Source organism: Leuciscus leuciscus (assembly GCF_965113295.1).
Source record: "Leuciscus leuciscus genome assembly, chromosome: 8".
NCBI lineage: Eukaryota > Metazoa > Chordata > Actinopteri > Cypriniformes > Leuciscidae > Leuciscus > Leuciscus leuciscus.
Genome location: NC_138732.1, coordinates 18967257 through 18984899, shown reverse-complemented (window position 1 = coordinate 18984899; position 17643 = coordinate 18967257). Strand labels below are relative to the sequence as shown.

General features: G+C 37.0%; 2 protein-coding genes across 6 annotated transcripts; one reads left to right on the top strand and one right to left on the bottom strand.

The window, feature by feature from the left end:
* Positions 1–177: 177 nt before the first annotated feature.
* Positions 178–2685, bottom strand: zdhhc24 (zDHHC palmitoyltransferase 24). Of its 5 annotated transcripts, XM_082177914.1 has the most exons (5): positions 2564–2685; positions 2286–2338; positions 1945–2142; positions 1527–1804; positions 178–823 (listed from the first exon to the last, which is right to left on the bottom strand). In XM_082177914.1, the coding sequence occupies exons 3-5, from the start codon at positions 2127–2129 to the stop codon at positions 519–521; spliced, it is 768 nt and encodes a 255-aa protein (XP_082034040.1). In that variant the 5' UTR covers positions 2130–2142; positions 2286–2338; positions 2564–2685; the 3' UTR covers positions 178–518. The 5 variants fall into 5 exon arrangements, with proteins under 5 accessions (XP_082034040.1, XP_082034038.1, XP_082034039.1 ...); XM_082177912.1 differs by having other exon boundaries at positions 1945–2338; XM_082177913.1 differs by having other exon boundaries at positions 2286–2663.
* Positions 2686–3306: 621 nt separating this feature from the next.
* On the top strand, positions 3307–16884 carry LOC309504756 (uncharacterized protein). Its single transcript, XM_082178021.1, has 11 exons — positions 3307–3472; positions 4028–4087; positions 4436–4592; positions 5261–5344; positions 5423–5582; positions 5677–6189; positions 6299–6443; positions 7526–8149; positions 8255–8455; positions 8532–8566; positions 15266–16884. The coding sequence occupies exons 1-11, from the start codon at positions 3396–3398 to the stop codon at positions 15370–15372; spliced, it is 2163 nt and encodes a 720-aa protein (XP_082034147.1). The 5' UTR covers positions 3307–3395; the 3' UTR covers positions 15373–16884.
* The last annotated feature ends 759 nt before the right edge of the window (positions 16885–17643 follow it).

The following is a 17643-nucleotide window of genomic DNA, read 5'->3' as shown; positions in this document are numbered from 1 at the left end:
GTGCCATACAAACAAAATGACATTTGTTGTATAATTCAGAAAAAAAAAAAGAGAGAAAAAAAAAGACAGCTTGGCATACATCACATTCACATTTGTTTGAACAGATTATTTGGCACGTCAATGACAGTAAAACATAAAGAGCAAATAAAATAAAGGAGCATACCATTTAGATATTCAAATATTTCCCCTTTCAAAAAAAAAAGAAAAAAAAAGTTTGCTTTACAAAAGCAAAGATTGCACAATCGAACCAAAACCAAAAGGCATTATAAAATATTTAAAATCACATACTTGACATCCACCAAATTGACACCAATTAAAACCAATAACACTGGTGCAATGAAGAAAAACAATTATAAAGTGAAATTAGAAATCAGGATTTCTGGCTGGTTCTTCAGATAAAAAAAGAGCTGCTAATTGTTTGGTGTGAGAACAGCATGCAACTGCTGCAGCAGGCTCAACAACATGCCTTTCTGGATCAGCTGGGCCAGTGTATTGAAATTGCAATGAGAAAATACCTATCAGTGCACACCCAACTTCTTGGGCTCAAGTGAACCAGTCACCTTGAAGTTTATGCCGTCTCCTGGCAGCGGGGAAGGTATCAATGGACAGAGCCAGGAGATGTACCAGTACTTGCCCAGGTATTCCCTGACATTGGCCAGCACTCCCAGGCTGTAAGGCTGCCGGGTGGAGTACCACTCACGTGTGGTCTGTCCCCTCAGCATCAGAACCACGTGAAAGAAGAGGAAGGCAGCAACCAGTAGGAAGCCCACTACACAAGTGTCAGCAATGAATGCAAAAGCAAACGCTCGCGCCGTCACCTGTCCTGTGATTGGAGAAAAACAGATGTTTATGGCATTTTCTGACCATTTAAAAGGTGTCATATAACACATTTAAAACTAATAATTTGCACTACCCTTTTCCACAGCTTTCATGGACCTTAGAAGTAAAAAAAAAAAATTTGGTGTACCTATGCTAACATTCAGAAGTCTTTTATACAGTATTTAGTTCACATTTTTAAGTCTTACGCTAACCAAGGCTGCATTTATTTCTTAATAAATCAGTAATAGTTTGAAATATTATTAATTTAAAATAACTCCTCTCCATTTTATATATTTTAACAAGTAATTTATTCCTGTGAAAGCAAAGCTGAATTTTCAGCATCATTACTCCAGTCTTCACTGATACATGATCCTGCAGAAATCATTCTAATATGCCGATTCTGGTGCTTATCCATAATTTTTTAGAAAGTTGTGCTGCTTAATATTTTTTTATGGAAACAATGACACATTATCAGGATTCTTTGATGAATAGAAAGAACAGAAATGAATGTGTAACTTTATAAATGTCTTTACTGTCTATATCAACTTATCACATGATTGCTGAATAATAGTATTCATTTCTTTAGATTTTTTTTGTGTGCCAAAAGCATCATATGCAATCTAGTAGATTGTAGAATCATTGATTTCTACTGACATTATGGATTTCTCACAGCAGTAGCAGACACTCATTAGTAATCTCATACTCACCTGAGACGAGCATTATCCAGGGCACGAGCAAAAGCATGACACTGTGAAAGGTGACACCCTCCTTTAGGATGACAATGAAGACCTCAGCATTCATGACTACTGCATAGAGCAGCCCTGCCCACATGTAGAGCAAACAGGTCAGGAAATACCGGTAATTGTGGAAACCGACACACTGGCCAAAAAACACACAGTGGTGATCACGGCGCAGCACACACACGTTGCAATCGTAGCAGTGCGAGCATCGTGGAGGAGTGTGTGTCTCACAGTTGTAGCAGTACCTGCGATAGAAGAGAAAAATATCACATCATAATTGTTTACTGACTTTTGCGTGGATTGGTGAATACCACAAAAGCTCAAACAGGGATTCAAGAGCTATTAATGATAAATACATAATGCACAATCAAAACAAACCAATTACCTCCACCCATGACCCAATGCATCCCCTCCAAGAAACACTCCACGGATACTTGGGTTAGTTTTCACAAACAACGAAGCATTCCAGGTAATATTTCCCAGCATGAAGTACTGAGCGAAGAGATGCATGACCTTCCATATGGTGCACCACTGTGTCTTCTTCTCTGCTTGCTCAAGAGGAGCCTCCATCAGCACCAGATAGCTGACCTCGGCAGTGATGGAGAACACCAGAATAGCGTTCAGAAAGATAGGCAGATAGCGACCGGTTGACTCCACCTTACACCATAGTGTACTCATGAACCTAGCCATGTTTTAAGCTTCGAATCATCAAGACACTAACTTTACCTGCCCAACCTGTTTTCTACCTGTAATGCCACTCTATTCTCGTTTGCTCGAATCTGATCACAAAAACAGAAAAATGGCCAGTTGAGAGACATTAAAAATCCTTAAAAAGTCTGTTGGCTAAAGGACATTAATAAAAGTTGAAACTAGTAGTGAATAATAGGACACTGCTAACTCTGGCACATTAACGTTAATTTGAATGTTCCAGTAACACTACATATATCGGTTAGAAACAATAAAATACTCATCTATAAAAAACATTTGTATTAATTGATACCGACCTTTCATTCCATTCAGAATATCGTTCGACAACGAACTAAGTTACTGCTGCTGCAGGCTAACAACATTCGGCGTACATGACGGGTCTGTGTCGCAGCTGGAACGATCCCTCGGAACTAAACGGTACTCTACAACAGTTCCACGTTGAAACACAGAAGATAAATAAGGACAATGGTTACATTTTTATAAAAAAATAAATAAAAAAAACTGCCACCGTGTCGGGCTAAAACAATTAAAAAAACACATTTATTAGTAAATAAAATAGAGCATACATTTAAATGATTATTTAAATGAACTTTTAGACAACTTTTAGTCCTTAAAGTCTTGGCTACTCACTCACGAATATCTAAATAAATAAATAAATAAATAGCATTTGCAGCGATATTACAGTAAGTATGTACTTACTTACTGTAATATCTTACTTACTTAAGTACTTAAGTAAGTAAGTAAGTAAGTATAAATACAGACAGACAGACAGCTCATTGAATATATGGACATTTCATACACATCACGAGGCAATTTGCCACAGTTTGTTTCACCGTAGGCTAATTATGAAGTTGACTTCTGTCTGTAAGAATTTGTATTATTTTCCCTTGCTTATATATATATATATATATAATTATTGTGGAATTTTAGTTTGAAGAAAAGGATTCACAAAATGTATTCTAATTTAATAATAACTCCCCTGTTTGACACAATCAATCAAAGCCTAGCACGATTTTCCTTTGACCACCCTTTCCTTTCTGACCCCCTTTCGCAAAGAATAATCCCTAATCTCATAATCCGCACTGCTGGTTGTTGAGTGAGCAGATTGCCATTCAGATCGAGTTTAACATGACACCGTTTACAAAGGGTGAGGAGGAGCGCCGTGACCATTATCAAAGGAAATTATACGAGACTATACAACACAAGTGAGTAATCGCTCGAATGATCGTGTGACTTTATTTTGTTCGTTTCGTCCCAGTCCCAGATCTGTTTCTACCGGTGTCGCTGTTATATTTACTAAAATTATCTAGGCCTAGTTTAGTTTGTTATGTCGAAGTGTTGTGGTGGACGTTGTCATGATATTGTTAAATTCTAAGTGAATTCAAATTTTATTGTGTTATCTCGTATGGTTTAGGTTTAAACCCAGGAGAGGGCGCTATTGTCTTTCAACAAGTGTAGATAGATCCCCCAAGATTATTCGGTCATCATTTACTTGAAACCTATGAAACAAATAACATTACCTGTATGATATGTTATGTAGATTAATTTATTGATTAAGATTAAAATGCAATGAAAGTGACTGTCATCATGCCTATAACATCTCCTTTTGTTTTCCTCTGAAGTAGGATAGCATAAGCCATACTTTCGAAACAACAAGACAGTGCAGTGCTTAAATCATTCTGTATTCTGGGTATGTGTGTGTACTGTGTAACATTACTAACTTTTTCTGAATGGTTATCTCTAATATCTAATGTCTGCAGTCAGCGAAGAAGGATGCAGCTCCAGAGTGATTTTCAATCACAGCAGCGGAATCATCGCCTGTAAGAAACATCAATATTTATTGAATTAAGAATTTTAGAATAAATGGAATGTGTCATCTGTGGTATTGCGCTGTAATGTAATTTAATATTTTGCATGTCTGGCACACTATTTTTGCTGCCAAAAATTCTAAAGAAATGTTCATGAGAATTTCATATTTTGGAACCAATGGAATCAAACAATCATCAAGATCCTACTAGATTAACAGGTTTTTTTTCTGGTTGTCAAGAAACAATTTGACTAGATTTTTTGTCTTGATTTTAGAGGACCCTGGCATTCGTTTTGAGTTTATCATCAATGAATGAGTTAATTATTATTATTCTTTTGTTGTTGTTGTTGTTGTTGTATAGAAGCAGGGCTGCCTGGCTGCAGGGCCGCTGGTTAGAGATCAGTGAGCAGGAGCACAGGGCTCAGATCCATAACCAAAAACTGCTGCAGGACTTTCAGAGAGCACAAGACACACTCAATGACATGTTGGCCCACACCGAAGCCATGAACAATATACGTGTAAACAACCACGCAGGACTTACCTGCACCCTTCCATGATTTACAATGTAGAATACACTGTATTGACAGAATTTTTTGGCAAAAATGTACCTTGAGGGGCTTGTTAATGACTGGGGCAGTTAAAGGGACAGCATTGTGTCTTATCTAACCTTAAAAGGTGCATATTACTACCTTAAAGTCACCATGAAATCAAAACTGATGATTCTTATGTTTTCGGGAATATTGCAGTGTTTATTATAAATGATTTATTTGTGCACATCATTGATTTTCATCATTGTTTTCATCTTTTCTCCAATCCATTCGCAAAGGACAAAATCAAGTCCTACCCTACATTTTTTTTCTCGTTTGAGAAAACGTTTCACTCGGATATGTCACAATAAGGAAGAAAAGACTATTCCAATTTTCCTTTCATGTCGACTTTTAGGGATAAATAATGTATAAAGATGTCCCTTTAACAGCACTGCCACAGTGACAAGCTGTGTATCACTAAAGGTAAAACATTTTTTACTTTATTTTCAGAGGGTGTACTATAATACATAGAAAAACGGATCACTCACATGACCCACTTTCATTTTCTTAAAGACAAAATGATTCATTGCAGTTTGGCGTTGCATGAATACGATTATTTTGTTGTTGTTGAACTAACCTTCACATTTGCTCTTCAAAAGGTTCAGTATGAACAGTATCTGGAAGAGAACTTCACACAATGGCAGAAAAGACTGAAAGACATAAGAGTTACTGAAAAGTCCAAGGTGCTTTTTTAAAGGGAAAGTGATGTCTTTTAAAAGGTGTAAACTTGTATTGATTGTGGTGTCTGTTTTTTTATCCAGCGGGGACAACAACACTCAAAGAGTTTTATTGAGCAGATGGAGGAGGACGAAGGTATGAAGACCGCACATAGGTCTGACTTTAGAGGCCACCCTTTGTCCTCCAATTCTCCAAACCCATCTCAAACTTCCCACACCATGCGAAACACTCAGACAGCAAAAGGTAACATGCTTAGCAATTTCTGTTATGTCGTCTCGTCTCATTCCCCATATCAGCCTTTTTTAAGGAAACTGTTAACGCTACCCTCTTTCTTAAGACATCAAGCAAAATGCTGAGAGATGCAACCTAAATGGCCATCATCCTTACTTTCCACCCACTTGGTTAACTGGCTCAAAACCTTTTATTTCCGGACTCCCCCAAAACAATATCCCAAAGGATCATAAAAACCTTCAGAACTTTCAAGCCTTGAATCATCCCTTGCCGCCCTACTATTCTTTACCTGGAGATTCACTCCATCAATCACATTCTCCAGTCCAGCAGAAGTCACCATCAATGGACAATATATGGGCCGGTACAAGGCAAGGCTTTATGCCTACACCTCACTTCACTCCTGCTGGTGCTTCCTGGCCACGACTTCCTGTGTTGAGCCCCATGATGTGGGGCATGATGGATTTACCAGACCCCAGTGAGGAAAGAACACAACGCAGTGAGACAGACAAGGAAAAGGTGACAAAAGAAACAGTGAACCCAAATGAGGAGACTTGCCAGAGACTGAAACGTAGGAAGAACGGGAAAGAAAGTGATCGGTCTGAGCTAGACTGTAGACCAGGTTAGTGTTGTGAAATTTTGGTAACTGATTTGTTTCTTATTGGGATAAATATTACATGATATTAGTCTAATGTGTGTATTTTGTCTGTGTATATTTTGTATGCTTAAAGTGCGTCTATCAATTGACAAAGAAGGAAGTAGTGAAGGCAGTGCTGTACCCTCTGAAGTCACGGTTTCTGGGATGCAAAAAAGGGGAAAGAAAAAAAGAGATGGGACCAAATCATGCTCCACAGAAAATGATAACAGTTCTCAAGGGTAAGCCAAATGAACAATACATTTCACATTTTTATCAATCCATGCATGCAAAAAAAAAAATTCCGTGGCGCATTCCACAGACAAGAATCCATGAACAGCATTATTAGACGGTTTTCTAAGGCTGCAAGATATATTAAAACCATTTAAAAATCACATTGTAGCACAGTGCTATTGTGAAATCACTAAGGCTGTGATTCAATTAAATAAATACATGCGCTGCAGGTTACGGAGTGAAGCGCAACGCTTTTTTTTTTTTTATTACTTCCATACAGGTTACGTGTTTCTTCCAGTGTCTCAGAGCGTTCACAGTAAATTCTGCTCCTCACAAACTCAGTCTCTGAATACGCTGTTTGTTTGGGATTCTAATAACGTGCATTTGGGAAAAAGTCTTACACGCTTTGTGTTTCACAGCAAAGCGTTGCACTGTTATCATGCGTGGAGCGCGTCTCAGCAGCTCGGTTAACAAACTCCATCTCTTAATATGCAGTGAGTTTGGGTTGCTTATAACATTCATCTGGGAACGCAACATGCGTGAATCATTTATAAACCTACGCCAACACAGTAAAATACTGTGCAGCATCAATGTTTCTAAAAATGCGAATTGTTGTTCATCACGATTTCAAAATAAAAGTTTAAACTCGCTCTGAGTTTGCATGTTTTGATGTCCACATGTTATTTTTCAAGAAATTACAGTGGCTGTAGCATTTCTATCGTAAAGAAGTGGCCAAATATTAAAGATTACGTGGACATTTGAATTAAACGTTGTTTGATCACGTTTCATTCTGTAAAATGTGACAACAACAACAATCACCAGGCCGTTGGCACCCTCTGTGGGTATTTGTTATAATAAATAATGTACATTAGTTGATAAAACCATAGGAATACTTGCTTTTTATACTTTATTTTAACCAATTATTATTGCCTCATTATTATTATTTGTATTTTAAATAATTTAATCAAAGGCTATTGTTCACCTAGGTCTATTTTTATTATCACAAAAAAAATGTATCATAATTTTTTTTGAAACATTATCAAAACATTCATATCTTATTGTAACATCTTTCCACAATTATCTGTTGTAGCTCTTCCACTATGGCACAAGATGCTTCGGATAGCCACTCGGACACAAAAATCAGCAAAATACATCAAAAAACATCTAAGAAGCATAGCAGCAATAAATCTATCAGCACTAAGAAGAACGTTGATGCAGTGATGCAGGATGAAGAGGAAGATGAACGAGAAGAAAGCAGGAGCCAAGAAATACTTCCAAGTAGTGTAAGCTCAGAAAAGAAAGATGAATCTGAAGGACTTAACATTAGAGAGGAAGAAAATTTTGAAGGGAATGGTGACAGCCATGTTGCAGAAGAGAAAATATGTCACAGAGAAATTGAAGATCAAGAAGAGGATGAGGAAGGCACAGGTGGAGAGGAGGAAGCAGGATTGGATGATGAAGCACAGGGTGATGATGAAGAAGGGAGTGAGAAAGTAATGGGAAAGAGAGATGGGATTGGACACAGTGTTGGAGAAGAGCCAGAAGAGGAAGGAGATGTTCCAGAGGTCATTCCAGATAGTGAAGATGGAGGAGAGACAACAGAGGAAGAGGAGAGTGAAAACAGTTTTCAAGATGAAAAGGAGGCCAGAAAAAGTCAAGGAAGTGTAGAAGATGACAAAAACGTTAATACTTCAGACAGAGACATTCACAAAAGGTGTATATTTATATTTGTGCAAGTAACACTGTTTTTGAATATTCATAACAGCTATTTTTATAATGAATCTTCTCTTCATTGGACTAATACTGACTTTCTGCATAGTCTTGAAGAGTTGAATGCAGATGAGACTGAAGAGGAAGAGGCTTACAATCTAATAGAAAAAGATGAAGAGGAGGATGAGGTTGTGGTTGAGAAAGCGTACCCCTGGCAACCCCTGGTTGATGATCACACAAAATGCCCTGATGATGATGAAGATGACGATATTGAGGGCCTTCTCAACCCTGTCAACTCCCAAACACAGAAGTGAGTTTTGTTGTATTACTGTATTGTATAGGTTTTGCTCATCAGGATTCTCTCTAACTTGTATTTATTCCTATAGGGAGGATGATGTGGAGGACACAGACCAATCAATTGGTATGTTTAATTTTGCATCTATCTATCTATCCATCTATCTATCTATCTATCTATCTATCTATCTATCTATCTATCTATCTATCTATCTATCTATCTATCTATCTATCCATCTATCTATCTATCTATCTATCTATCTATCTATCTATCTATCTATCTATCTATCTATCTATCTATCTATCTATCTATCTATCTATCTATCTATCTATCTATCTATCTATCTATCTATCTATCTATCTATCTATCTATCTATCTATCTATCTATCTATCTATCTATCTATCTATCTATCTATCTATCTATCTATCTATCTATCTATCTGTCTGTCTGTCTGTCTGTCTGTCTGTCTGTCTGTCTGTCTCAGTCTGTCTGTCTGTCTGTCTGTCTCTGTCTGTCTGTCTATCTTGCACATTACAGTTTTTCTCAGTCGCTTTGGTGCATTTCTCAGATCAGAAATGAAATTCTCAAAACTACTTGTTCAACCTCCACATCATCTAGTCACTTGTGCGCATCATAAAAGCAGTTTCTCATTCTTTTGAACAAGTTGCGATTGCAATAGTCTTACCCCTCAAAACATCTAGTCATTAGTTCATTGTATAAGTCATTAAATGCAAAATGGTTGATCTAGTTGCCAAAAACTGTGACGCATATTTTCTACACATTTCTATTAGACTTTTTGTAAATGTGCCATGAATTGATGAATTGTGCAGGTGAATCTTGACTTTCACTAATGAAGAGAATGTAGATCAACCAATGAGAAACCAGTTCTCTGAAATAGCTCAAAGTTGCATCTCGTGAACCTTCAATTGGCAAGCATATATACAGTGCTGCATGCAAAAGCAAAGTTCTGCCTTAGGGGTCTTTCCTGTGTTTGCCTTTCTAATGTTGTATTTTCGCCTTTGTGCCCCTATTTCTTTTTTTCTTTTCTATATTTCAATAATATTTGATTGTTTTTTTTTTTTTTTTAGACCACTAGTAAAATAACTCACGTACAATAGTGTTTAAATTTGTACTTTTGAAATGGATATATGGCATACAGAAGAAGTGCAGCTTTGTACATTTCAATACAGTAACTGTCATCCAAACTGTTGCCATAGTTTACATCAGGTAATACTAACAGAGTGCAGTGTTTTATTGACAACATGACTAAGCAATTTGACTCTTATCCGTACACAATGACACAAGGACTTGTCATTCTGATGGCACTGACGTTCATTGACACAGATATTTACTTTTGAGAGATGAACTAAGGATTTTGAGCAAGAGACTGACTTTTGCAGGTAATCCATGGTGTTTTGTTGTTTGAATTGTTGAGAAATGCACTTACTGTTTTGCAAATGTTGAGGATGATTCGAGAAATGTACCAAAGCGACTGAGAAAAACTGTAAATCTAGCTGGTTTGCAGTACAAACATGCAAACTGTCTCTATCTATCTATCTATCTATCTATCTATCTATCTATCTATCTATCTATCTATCTATCTATCTATCTATCTGTCTGTCTGTCTGTCTGTCTGTCTGTCTGTCTATCTATCTATCTATCTATCTATCTATCTATCTATCTATCTATCTATCTATCTATCTATCTATCTATCTATCTATCTATCTATCTATCTATCTATCTATCTATCTATCTATCTATCTATCTATCTGTCTGTCTGTCTGTCTGTCTGTCTGTCTGTCTGTCTGTCTGTCTGTCTATCTATCTATCTATCTATCTATCTATCTATCTGTCTGTCTGTCTGTCTGTCTATCTGTCTATATCTGTCTGTCTATCTGTCTGTCTATCTATCTATCTATCTATCTATCTATCTATCTATCTATCTATCTATCTATCTATCTATCTATCTATCTATCTATCTATCTATCTATCTATCTATCTATCTATCTGTCTGTCTGTCTGTCTGTCTGTCTGTCTGTCTGTCTGTCTCAGTCTGTCTGTCTGTCTGTCTGTCTCTGTCTGTCTGTCTATCTTGCACATTACAGTTTTTCTCAGTCGCTTTGGTGCATTTCTCAGATCAGAAATGAAATTCTCAAAACTACTTGTTCAACCTCCACATCATCTAGTCACTTGTGCGCATCATAAAAGCAGTTTCTCATTCTTTTGAACAAGTTGCGATTGCAATAGTCTTACCCCTCAAAACATCTAGTCATTAGTTCATTGTATAAGTCATTAAATGCAAAATGGTTGATCTAGTTGCCAAAAACTGTGACGCATATTTTCTACACATTTCTATTAGACTTTTTGTAAATGTGCCATGAATTGATGAATTGTGCAGGTGAATCTTGACTTTCACTAATGAAGAGAATGTAGATCAACCAATGAGAAACCAGTTCTCTGAAATAGCTCAAAGTTGCATCTCGTGAACCTTCAATTGGCAAGCATATATACAGTGCTGCATGCAAAAGCAAAGTTCTGCCTTAGGGGTCTTTCCTGTGTTTGCCTTTCTAATGTTGTATTTTCGCCTTTGTGCCCCTATTTCTTTTTTTCTTTTCTATATTTCAATAATATTTGATTGTTTTTTTTTTTTTTTTAGACCACTAGTAAAATAACTCACGTACAATAGTGTTTAAATTTGTACTTTTGAAATGGATATATGGCATACAGAAGAAGTGCAGCTTTGTACATTTCAATACAGTAACTGTCATCCAAACTGTTGCCATAGTTTACATCAGGTAATACTAACAGAGTGCAGTGTTTTATTGACAACATGACTAAGCAATTTGACTCTTATCCGTACACAATGACACAAGGACTTGTCATTCTGATGGCACTGACGTTCATTGACACAGATATTTACTTTTGAGAGATGAACTAAGGATTTTGAGCAAGAGACTGACTTTTGCAGGTAATCCATGGTGTTTTGTTGTTTGAATTGTTGAGAAATGCACTTACTGTTTTGCAAATGTTGAGGATGATTCGAGAAATGTACCAAAGCGACTGAGAAAAACTGTAAATCTAGCTGGTTTGCAGTACAAACATGCAAACTGTCTCTATCTATCTATCTATCTATCTATCTATCTATCTATCTATCTATCTATCTATCTATCTATCTGTCTGTCTGTCTGTCTGTCTGTCTGTCTGTCTGTCTGTCTGTCTGTCTGTCTGTCTGTCTGTCTGTCTGTCTGTCTGTCTGTCTATCTATCTATCTATCTATCTATCTATCTATCTATCTATCTATCTATCTATCTATCTATCTATCTGTCTGTCTGTCTGTCTGTCTGTCTGTCTGTCTGTCTGTCTGTCTGTCTGTCTGTCTGTCTATCTATCTATCTATCTATCTATCTATCTGTCTGTCTGTCTGTCTGTCTATATCTGTCTGTCTATCTGTCTGTCTATCTATCTATCTATCTATCTATCTATCTATCTATCTATCTATCTATCTATCTATCTATCTATCTATCTATCTATCTATCTATCTATCTGTCTGTCTGTCTGTCTGTCTGTCTGTCTGTCTGTCTGTCTGTCTGTCTGTCTGTCTGTCTGTCTGTCTGTCTGTCTATCTATCTATCTATCTATCTATCTATCTATCTATCTGTCTGTCTGTCTGTCTGTCTGTCTGTCTGTCTGTCTGTCTGTCTGTCTGTCTGTCTGTCTGTCTGTCTGTCTGTCTGTCTGTCTGTCTGTCTGTCTATCTATCTATCTATCTATCTATCTATCTATCTATCTATCTATCTATCTATCTGTCTGTCTGTCTGTCTGTCTGTCTGTCTGTCTGTCTGTCTGTCTGTCTGTCTGTCTATCTATCTATCTATCTATCTATCTGTCTGTCTGTCTGTCTGTCTATCTGTCTATATCTGTCTGTCTATCTGTCTGTCTATCTATCTATCTATCTATCTATCTATCTATCTATCTATCTATCTATCTATCTATCTATCTATCTGTCTGTCTGTCTGTCTGTCTGTCTGTCTGTCTGTCTGTCTGTCTGTCTGTCTGTCTGTCTGTCTATCTATCTATCTATCTATCTATCTATCTATCTATCTATCTATCTATCTATCTATCTATCTATCTGTCTGTCTGTCTGTCTGTCTGTCTGTCTGTCTGTCTGTCTGTCTGTCTGTCTGTCTGTCTGTCTGTCTGTCTATCTATCTGTCTGTCTGTCTGTCTATCTATCTATCTATCTATCTATCTATCTATCTGTCTGTCTGTCTGTCTGTCTATCTGTCTATATCTGTCTGTCTATCTGTCTGTCTATCTATCTATCTATCTATCTATCTATCTATCTATCTATCTATCTATCTATCTATCTATCTATCTATCTATCTGTCTGTCTGTCTGTCTGTCTGTCTGTCTGTCTCAGTCTGTCTGTCTGTCTGTCTGTCTCTGTCTGTCTGTCTATCTTGCACATTACAGTTTTTCTCAGTCGCTTTGGTGCATTTCTCAGATCAGAAATGAAATTCTCAAAACTACTTGTTCAACCTCCACATCATCTAGTCACTTGTGCGCATCATAAAAGCAGTTTCTCATTCTTTTGAACAAGTTGCGATTGCAATAGTCTTACCCCTCAAAACATCTAGTCATTAGTTCATTGTATAAGTCATTAAATGCAAAATGGTTGATCTAGTTGCCAAAAACTGTGACGCATATTTTCTACACATTTCTATTAGACTTTTTGTAAATGTGCCATGAATTGATGAATTGTGCAGGTGAATCTTGACTTTCACTAATGAAGAGAATGTAGATCAACCAATGAGAAACCAGTTCTCTGAAATAGCTCAAAGTTGCATCTCGTGAACCTTCAATTGGCAAGCATATATACAGTGCTGCATGCAAAAGCAAAGTTCTGCCTTAGGGGTCTTTCCTGTGTTTGCCTTTCTAATGTTGTATTTTCGCCTTTGTGCCCCTATTTCTTTTTTTCTTTTCTATATTTCAATAATATTTGATTGTTTTTTTTGTTTTTTTAGACCACTAGTAAAATAACTCACGTACAATAGTGTTTAAATTTGTACTTTTGAAATGGATATATGGCATACAGAAGAAGTGCAGCTTTGTACATTTCAATACAGTAACTGTCATCCAAACTGTTGCCATAGTTTACATCAGGTAATACTAACAGAGTGCAGTGTTTTATTGACAACATGACTAAGCAATTTGACTCTTATCCGTAAACAATGACACAAGGACTTGTCATTCTGATGGCACTGACGTTCATTGACACAGATATTTACTTTTGAGAGATGAACTAAGGATTTTGAGCAAGAGACTGACTTTTGCAGGTAATCCATGGTGTTTTGTTGTTTGAATTGTTGAGAAATGCACTTACTGTTTTGCAAATGTTGAGGATGATTCGAGAAATGTACCAAAGCGACTGAGAAAAACTGTAAATCTAGCTGGTTTGCAGTACAAACATGCAAACTGTCTCTATCTATCTATCTATCTATCTATCTATCTATCTATCTATCTATCTATCTATCTATCTATCTATCTATCTGTCTGTCTGTCTGTCTGTCTGTCTGTCTGTCTGTCTGTCTGTCTGTCTGTCTGTCTGTCTGTCTGTCTGTCTGTCTGTCTATCTATCTATCTATCTATCTATCTATCTATCTATCTATCTATCTATCTATCTATCTATCTATCTATCTATCTATCTATCTATCTATCTATCTATCTATCTGTCTGTCTGTCTGTCTGTCTGTCTGTCTGTCTGTCTGTCTGTCTGTCTGTCTGTCTGTCTGTCTGTCTGTCTGTCTATCTATCTATCTATCTATCTGTCTGTCTGTCTGTCTGTCTATCTGTCTATATCTGTCTGTCTATCTGTCTGTCTATCTATCTATCTATCTATCTATCTATCTATCTATCTATCTATCTATCTATCTATCTGTCTATCTGTCTATCTATCTGTCTATCTGTCTGTCTGTTTGTCTGTCTATCTATCTGTCTGTCTATCTGTCTGTTTGTCTGTCTATCTGTCTGTCTGTCTGTCTGTCTGTATATCTATCTATCTGTCTATCTATCTGTCTATCTGTCTGTCTGTTTGTCTGTCTGTCTATCTATCTATCTATCTATCTATCTATCTATCTGTCTGTCTGTCTGTCTGTCTATCTATCTGTCTATATCTGTCTGTCTGTCTATCTATCTATCTATCTATCTATCTATCTATCTATCTATCTATCTATCTATCTATCTATCTATCTGTCTGTCTGTCTGTCTGTCTATCTATCTATCTATCTATCTATCTGTCTATCTATCTGTCTATCTGTCTATCTGTCTATCTATCTGTCTATCTATCTATCTATCTGTCTGTCTGTCTATCTATCTATCTATCTGTCTATCTATCTATCTGTCTATCTGTCTATCTATCTATCTATCTAACTGTCTGTCTGTCTGTCTGTCTGTCTGTCTGTCTATCTATCTGTCTATATCTGTCTGTCTATCTATCTATCTATCTATCTATCTATCTATCTGTCTGTCTGTCTGTCTGTCTGTCTGTCTGTCTGTCTGTCTGTCTATCTATCTATCTATCTATCTATCTATCTATCTATCTATCTATCTATCTATCTATCTATCTATCTATCTATCTATCTATCTATCTATCTATCTATCTATCTGTCTATCTGTCTGTCTGTCTGTCTTAACATTAAATCTAGCTGGTTTGCAGCACAAAAATGCCAATTGTCTTGTCTATCTATCATTGTAACAGTGAAATTTGACTAGTGGGATTTTGTTCTAATTTCATCTTTATTTTAATCTTATCTGTTTTTATCCAGATCAACACTCTGGTTCAGAGGAGGAAAATCTCCCACAGGAGAACCATCCTGCTGCCACAAATGAGTCAGTGGAGTCTGATGATGAGTTTGACCACTTCTATGATTAAACCAGAAACTAGAACATAAAGGTGGGAAATAATGGGAAGAGGAAAACAACAATGGATGAATATATTAGACAGAAGCTGCAATAACTTGATGCTTTCAGAAAATGAGCAAGGTGCACACCCTAAACAGCAGCTTCAGACCGACCAGAGAGCCACAAGGCAGAGCAATGAATAGAGGAATCAGATTACAAAGGGATGAAAGAGGAAGAAAGGGATAAATAGATGCTGGGTGTCCCTCATCTTTTTTTGTTATTTGCTGGTAGCTTATCTGACTGTCCTGAAAGCACCACACCACTGTCACTCTGCAAACACAGGTGGATCCAGAGATGAAGAGAGAATAATAGAGGAGATGAATAGTGGATGACGTTAAATGAAATAAGCCCACGTTATAGATTTTATTCCAAGCACATAGCTAAAATGGTGTCACTTTCACAAAACAGAAAAGTGTTTCTTTAATCTCTTTTCTCTATGTTCTATAGGGAATCAAAGTGTTTGCCCTGAATTCTTCAGCATTAATTTAAATGTAGTCAGAGTTTGAACGCTTTCTCATTCAGATAGGGAGCGTGGCCTGAAGCGAGGGGGATGAGTGGGGGTTTCGGACGAAGAGGGGGTGCGAAGGGAAGGAGCACAGGCCTGTCACTGCCTCTGAGTGATGGCTATTTGAACAGGCATATTTACCCGAGCCCTTGTGAAAGGAGACGGAGGGACTCTAACGGAGACGCGCAGGCACAGACAGGCAATAAAAAGCTGGCCACTGTGTAAACAACATGGCCTAGTCTGTTCAGCCGCTGCCATGCCAACGGGGTGGCTTCCACTCTTCAGCCAATCACGCGCCAGCTTTTTGACAAGTGGAACAAAAACCCCATCAGATGTTTTAAGCAGCCATTGACGAAATGTTAATAAAATAAAATATTATCTTCTGCGTTTGGGTAATTGATACTTTTTGGAAGTGACATGTCTTGCGTTGTGACATGCTTTTTGTAAAAGAAGAATTTTGTAATTCTTTTATAATTATTGTGCATGCAGCTTTTTTATGACCTATGAATTTTGTACTGTCACAATACAGGACCATTTACAACGTGAAAAAAAGCTGATTATGAATGGTGTAAAGTTTAAATTGAATGGTGACCAAAATACACACTTTTGAATTTTATTATTTATTGAATTCAATCAATATTTTAAGATTTATTTAATTATTTTTTCTTTCTCTTATACAGTAGCTACCGTTCAGAAGTTTTGGGGCTGTAACATTTGTTTATGTTTTTTTAAAGAAGACTCTTATGCTCACAAATGCTGCGTTTATTCTATCTATCAAAAATACAGTAAAATAATACTACTGTGAAATAATATTACAATTTTTTTTTTTTTTTTATGTTCACTGTAATTTATTCCTGTGATGGCAAAGCTGAATTTTCAGCATAATTAATATGCCGATTTGCTGCTCGAAGTAGCATTTCTTATCATTATCAATGTTGAAAACAGTTGCCTAATATTTTTGTGAATTGATGAATTCATATTTTGATGAATAGAAAGTTCAAAAGAACAGAACATATATAAAAGAACATATCATTTTTTTTTGGGAACATTATAAATGTCTTTACTGTCTCTTTTGGTCAATTTAATGCACACTTGCTGAATAAAAGTATGAATTTGTATTAATATCAAAACAAAGTAGTTTTTCATTAATATAATTTCAAATAAATGACAATTTAATTTGGCAGCAGACCCCCATCCTCCCGTCCACAGCTGGCCCACTGATAACCCACAGACAGCATCTTCACACTCTAGAAACCACAGTTCACACCCTTATATTGCTTAGAACTGAATACACACATAGCCAGATATTTAGAAAGCAACAGCACAGTCATCCATCATATGAGCATACGGCAGAATCTGAAGACGGGCTGACTTCTAAAGAAGACAATTACCATCACAGGAACAGATCACAGCCCTGAAATCTCATGAACTCCTCACGTCTTGCCCTCTCTCTGCATCTCGGACACACACTGAGGGGTCTGTGGCTTCTGCTCAGATCGCTGTGGGTGTCCCTGTGTCCCATTGTTGAGAAGACACTGCTTTGGGGAGGTCCACCATTAAGACCAGTGTCTTCCTTTTGTTCTCATACACTCAAACACAATCCTGCTTACCCAGGAATCAAAGGTTAGGCTAGGAGGGGATGGAGGGGGTCGCAACCTTTCTACTGCTAGCATTCAGCCATCACAGTCAAAATCGCAAGCCATGTCTGGACACTAACCATTAGTACTAGTACTTATA

Excerpts from the sequence above, each read along its gene's own strand:
- zdhhc24 (XM_082177912.1), bottom strand. The coding sequence starts at position 2,249 with ATGGCTAGGTTCATGAGTACACTATGGTGTAAGGTGGAGTCAACCGGT. Across the intron at positions 1,805-1,944 it reads GCATTGGGTCATGGGTGGAG|GTACTGCTACAACTGTGAGA; the intron begins GTAATTGGTTTG and ends CTTCTATCGCAG. Across the intron at positions 824-1,526 it reads CTGGATAATGCTCGTCTCAG|GACAGGTGACGGCGCGAGCG; the intron begins GTGAGTATGAGA and ends CTCCAATCACAG.
- LOC309504756 (XM_082178021.1), top strand. The coding sequence starts at position 3,396 with ATGACACCGTTTACAAAGGGTGAGGAGGAGCGCCGTGACCATTATCAA. Across the intron at positions 3,473-4,027 it reads TACGAGACTATACAACACAA|TCAGCGAAGAAGGATGCAGC; the intron begins GTGAGTAATCGC and ends TAATGTCTGCAG. Across the intron at positions 5,583-5,676 it reads AAACACTCAGACAGCAAAAG|ACATCAAGCAAAATGCTGAG; the intron begins GTAACATGCTTA and ends CTCTTTCTTAAG.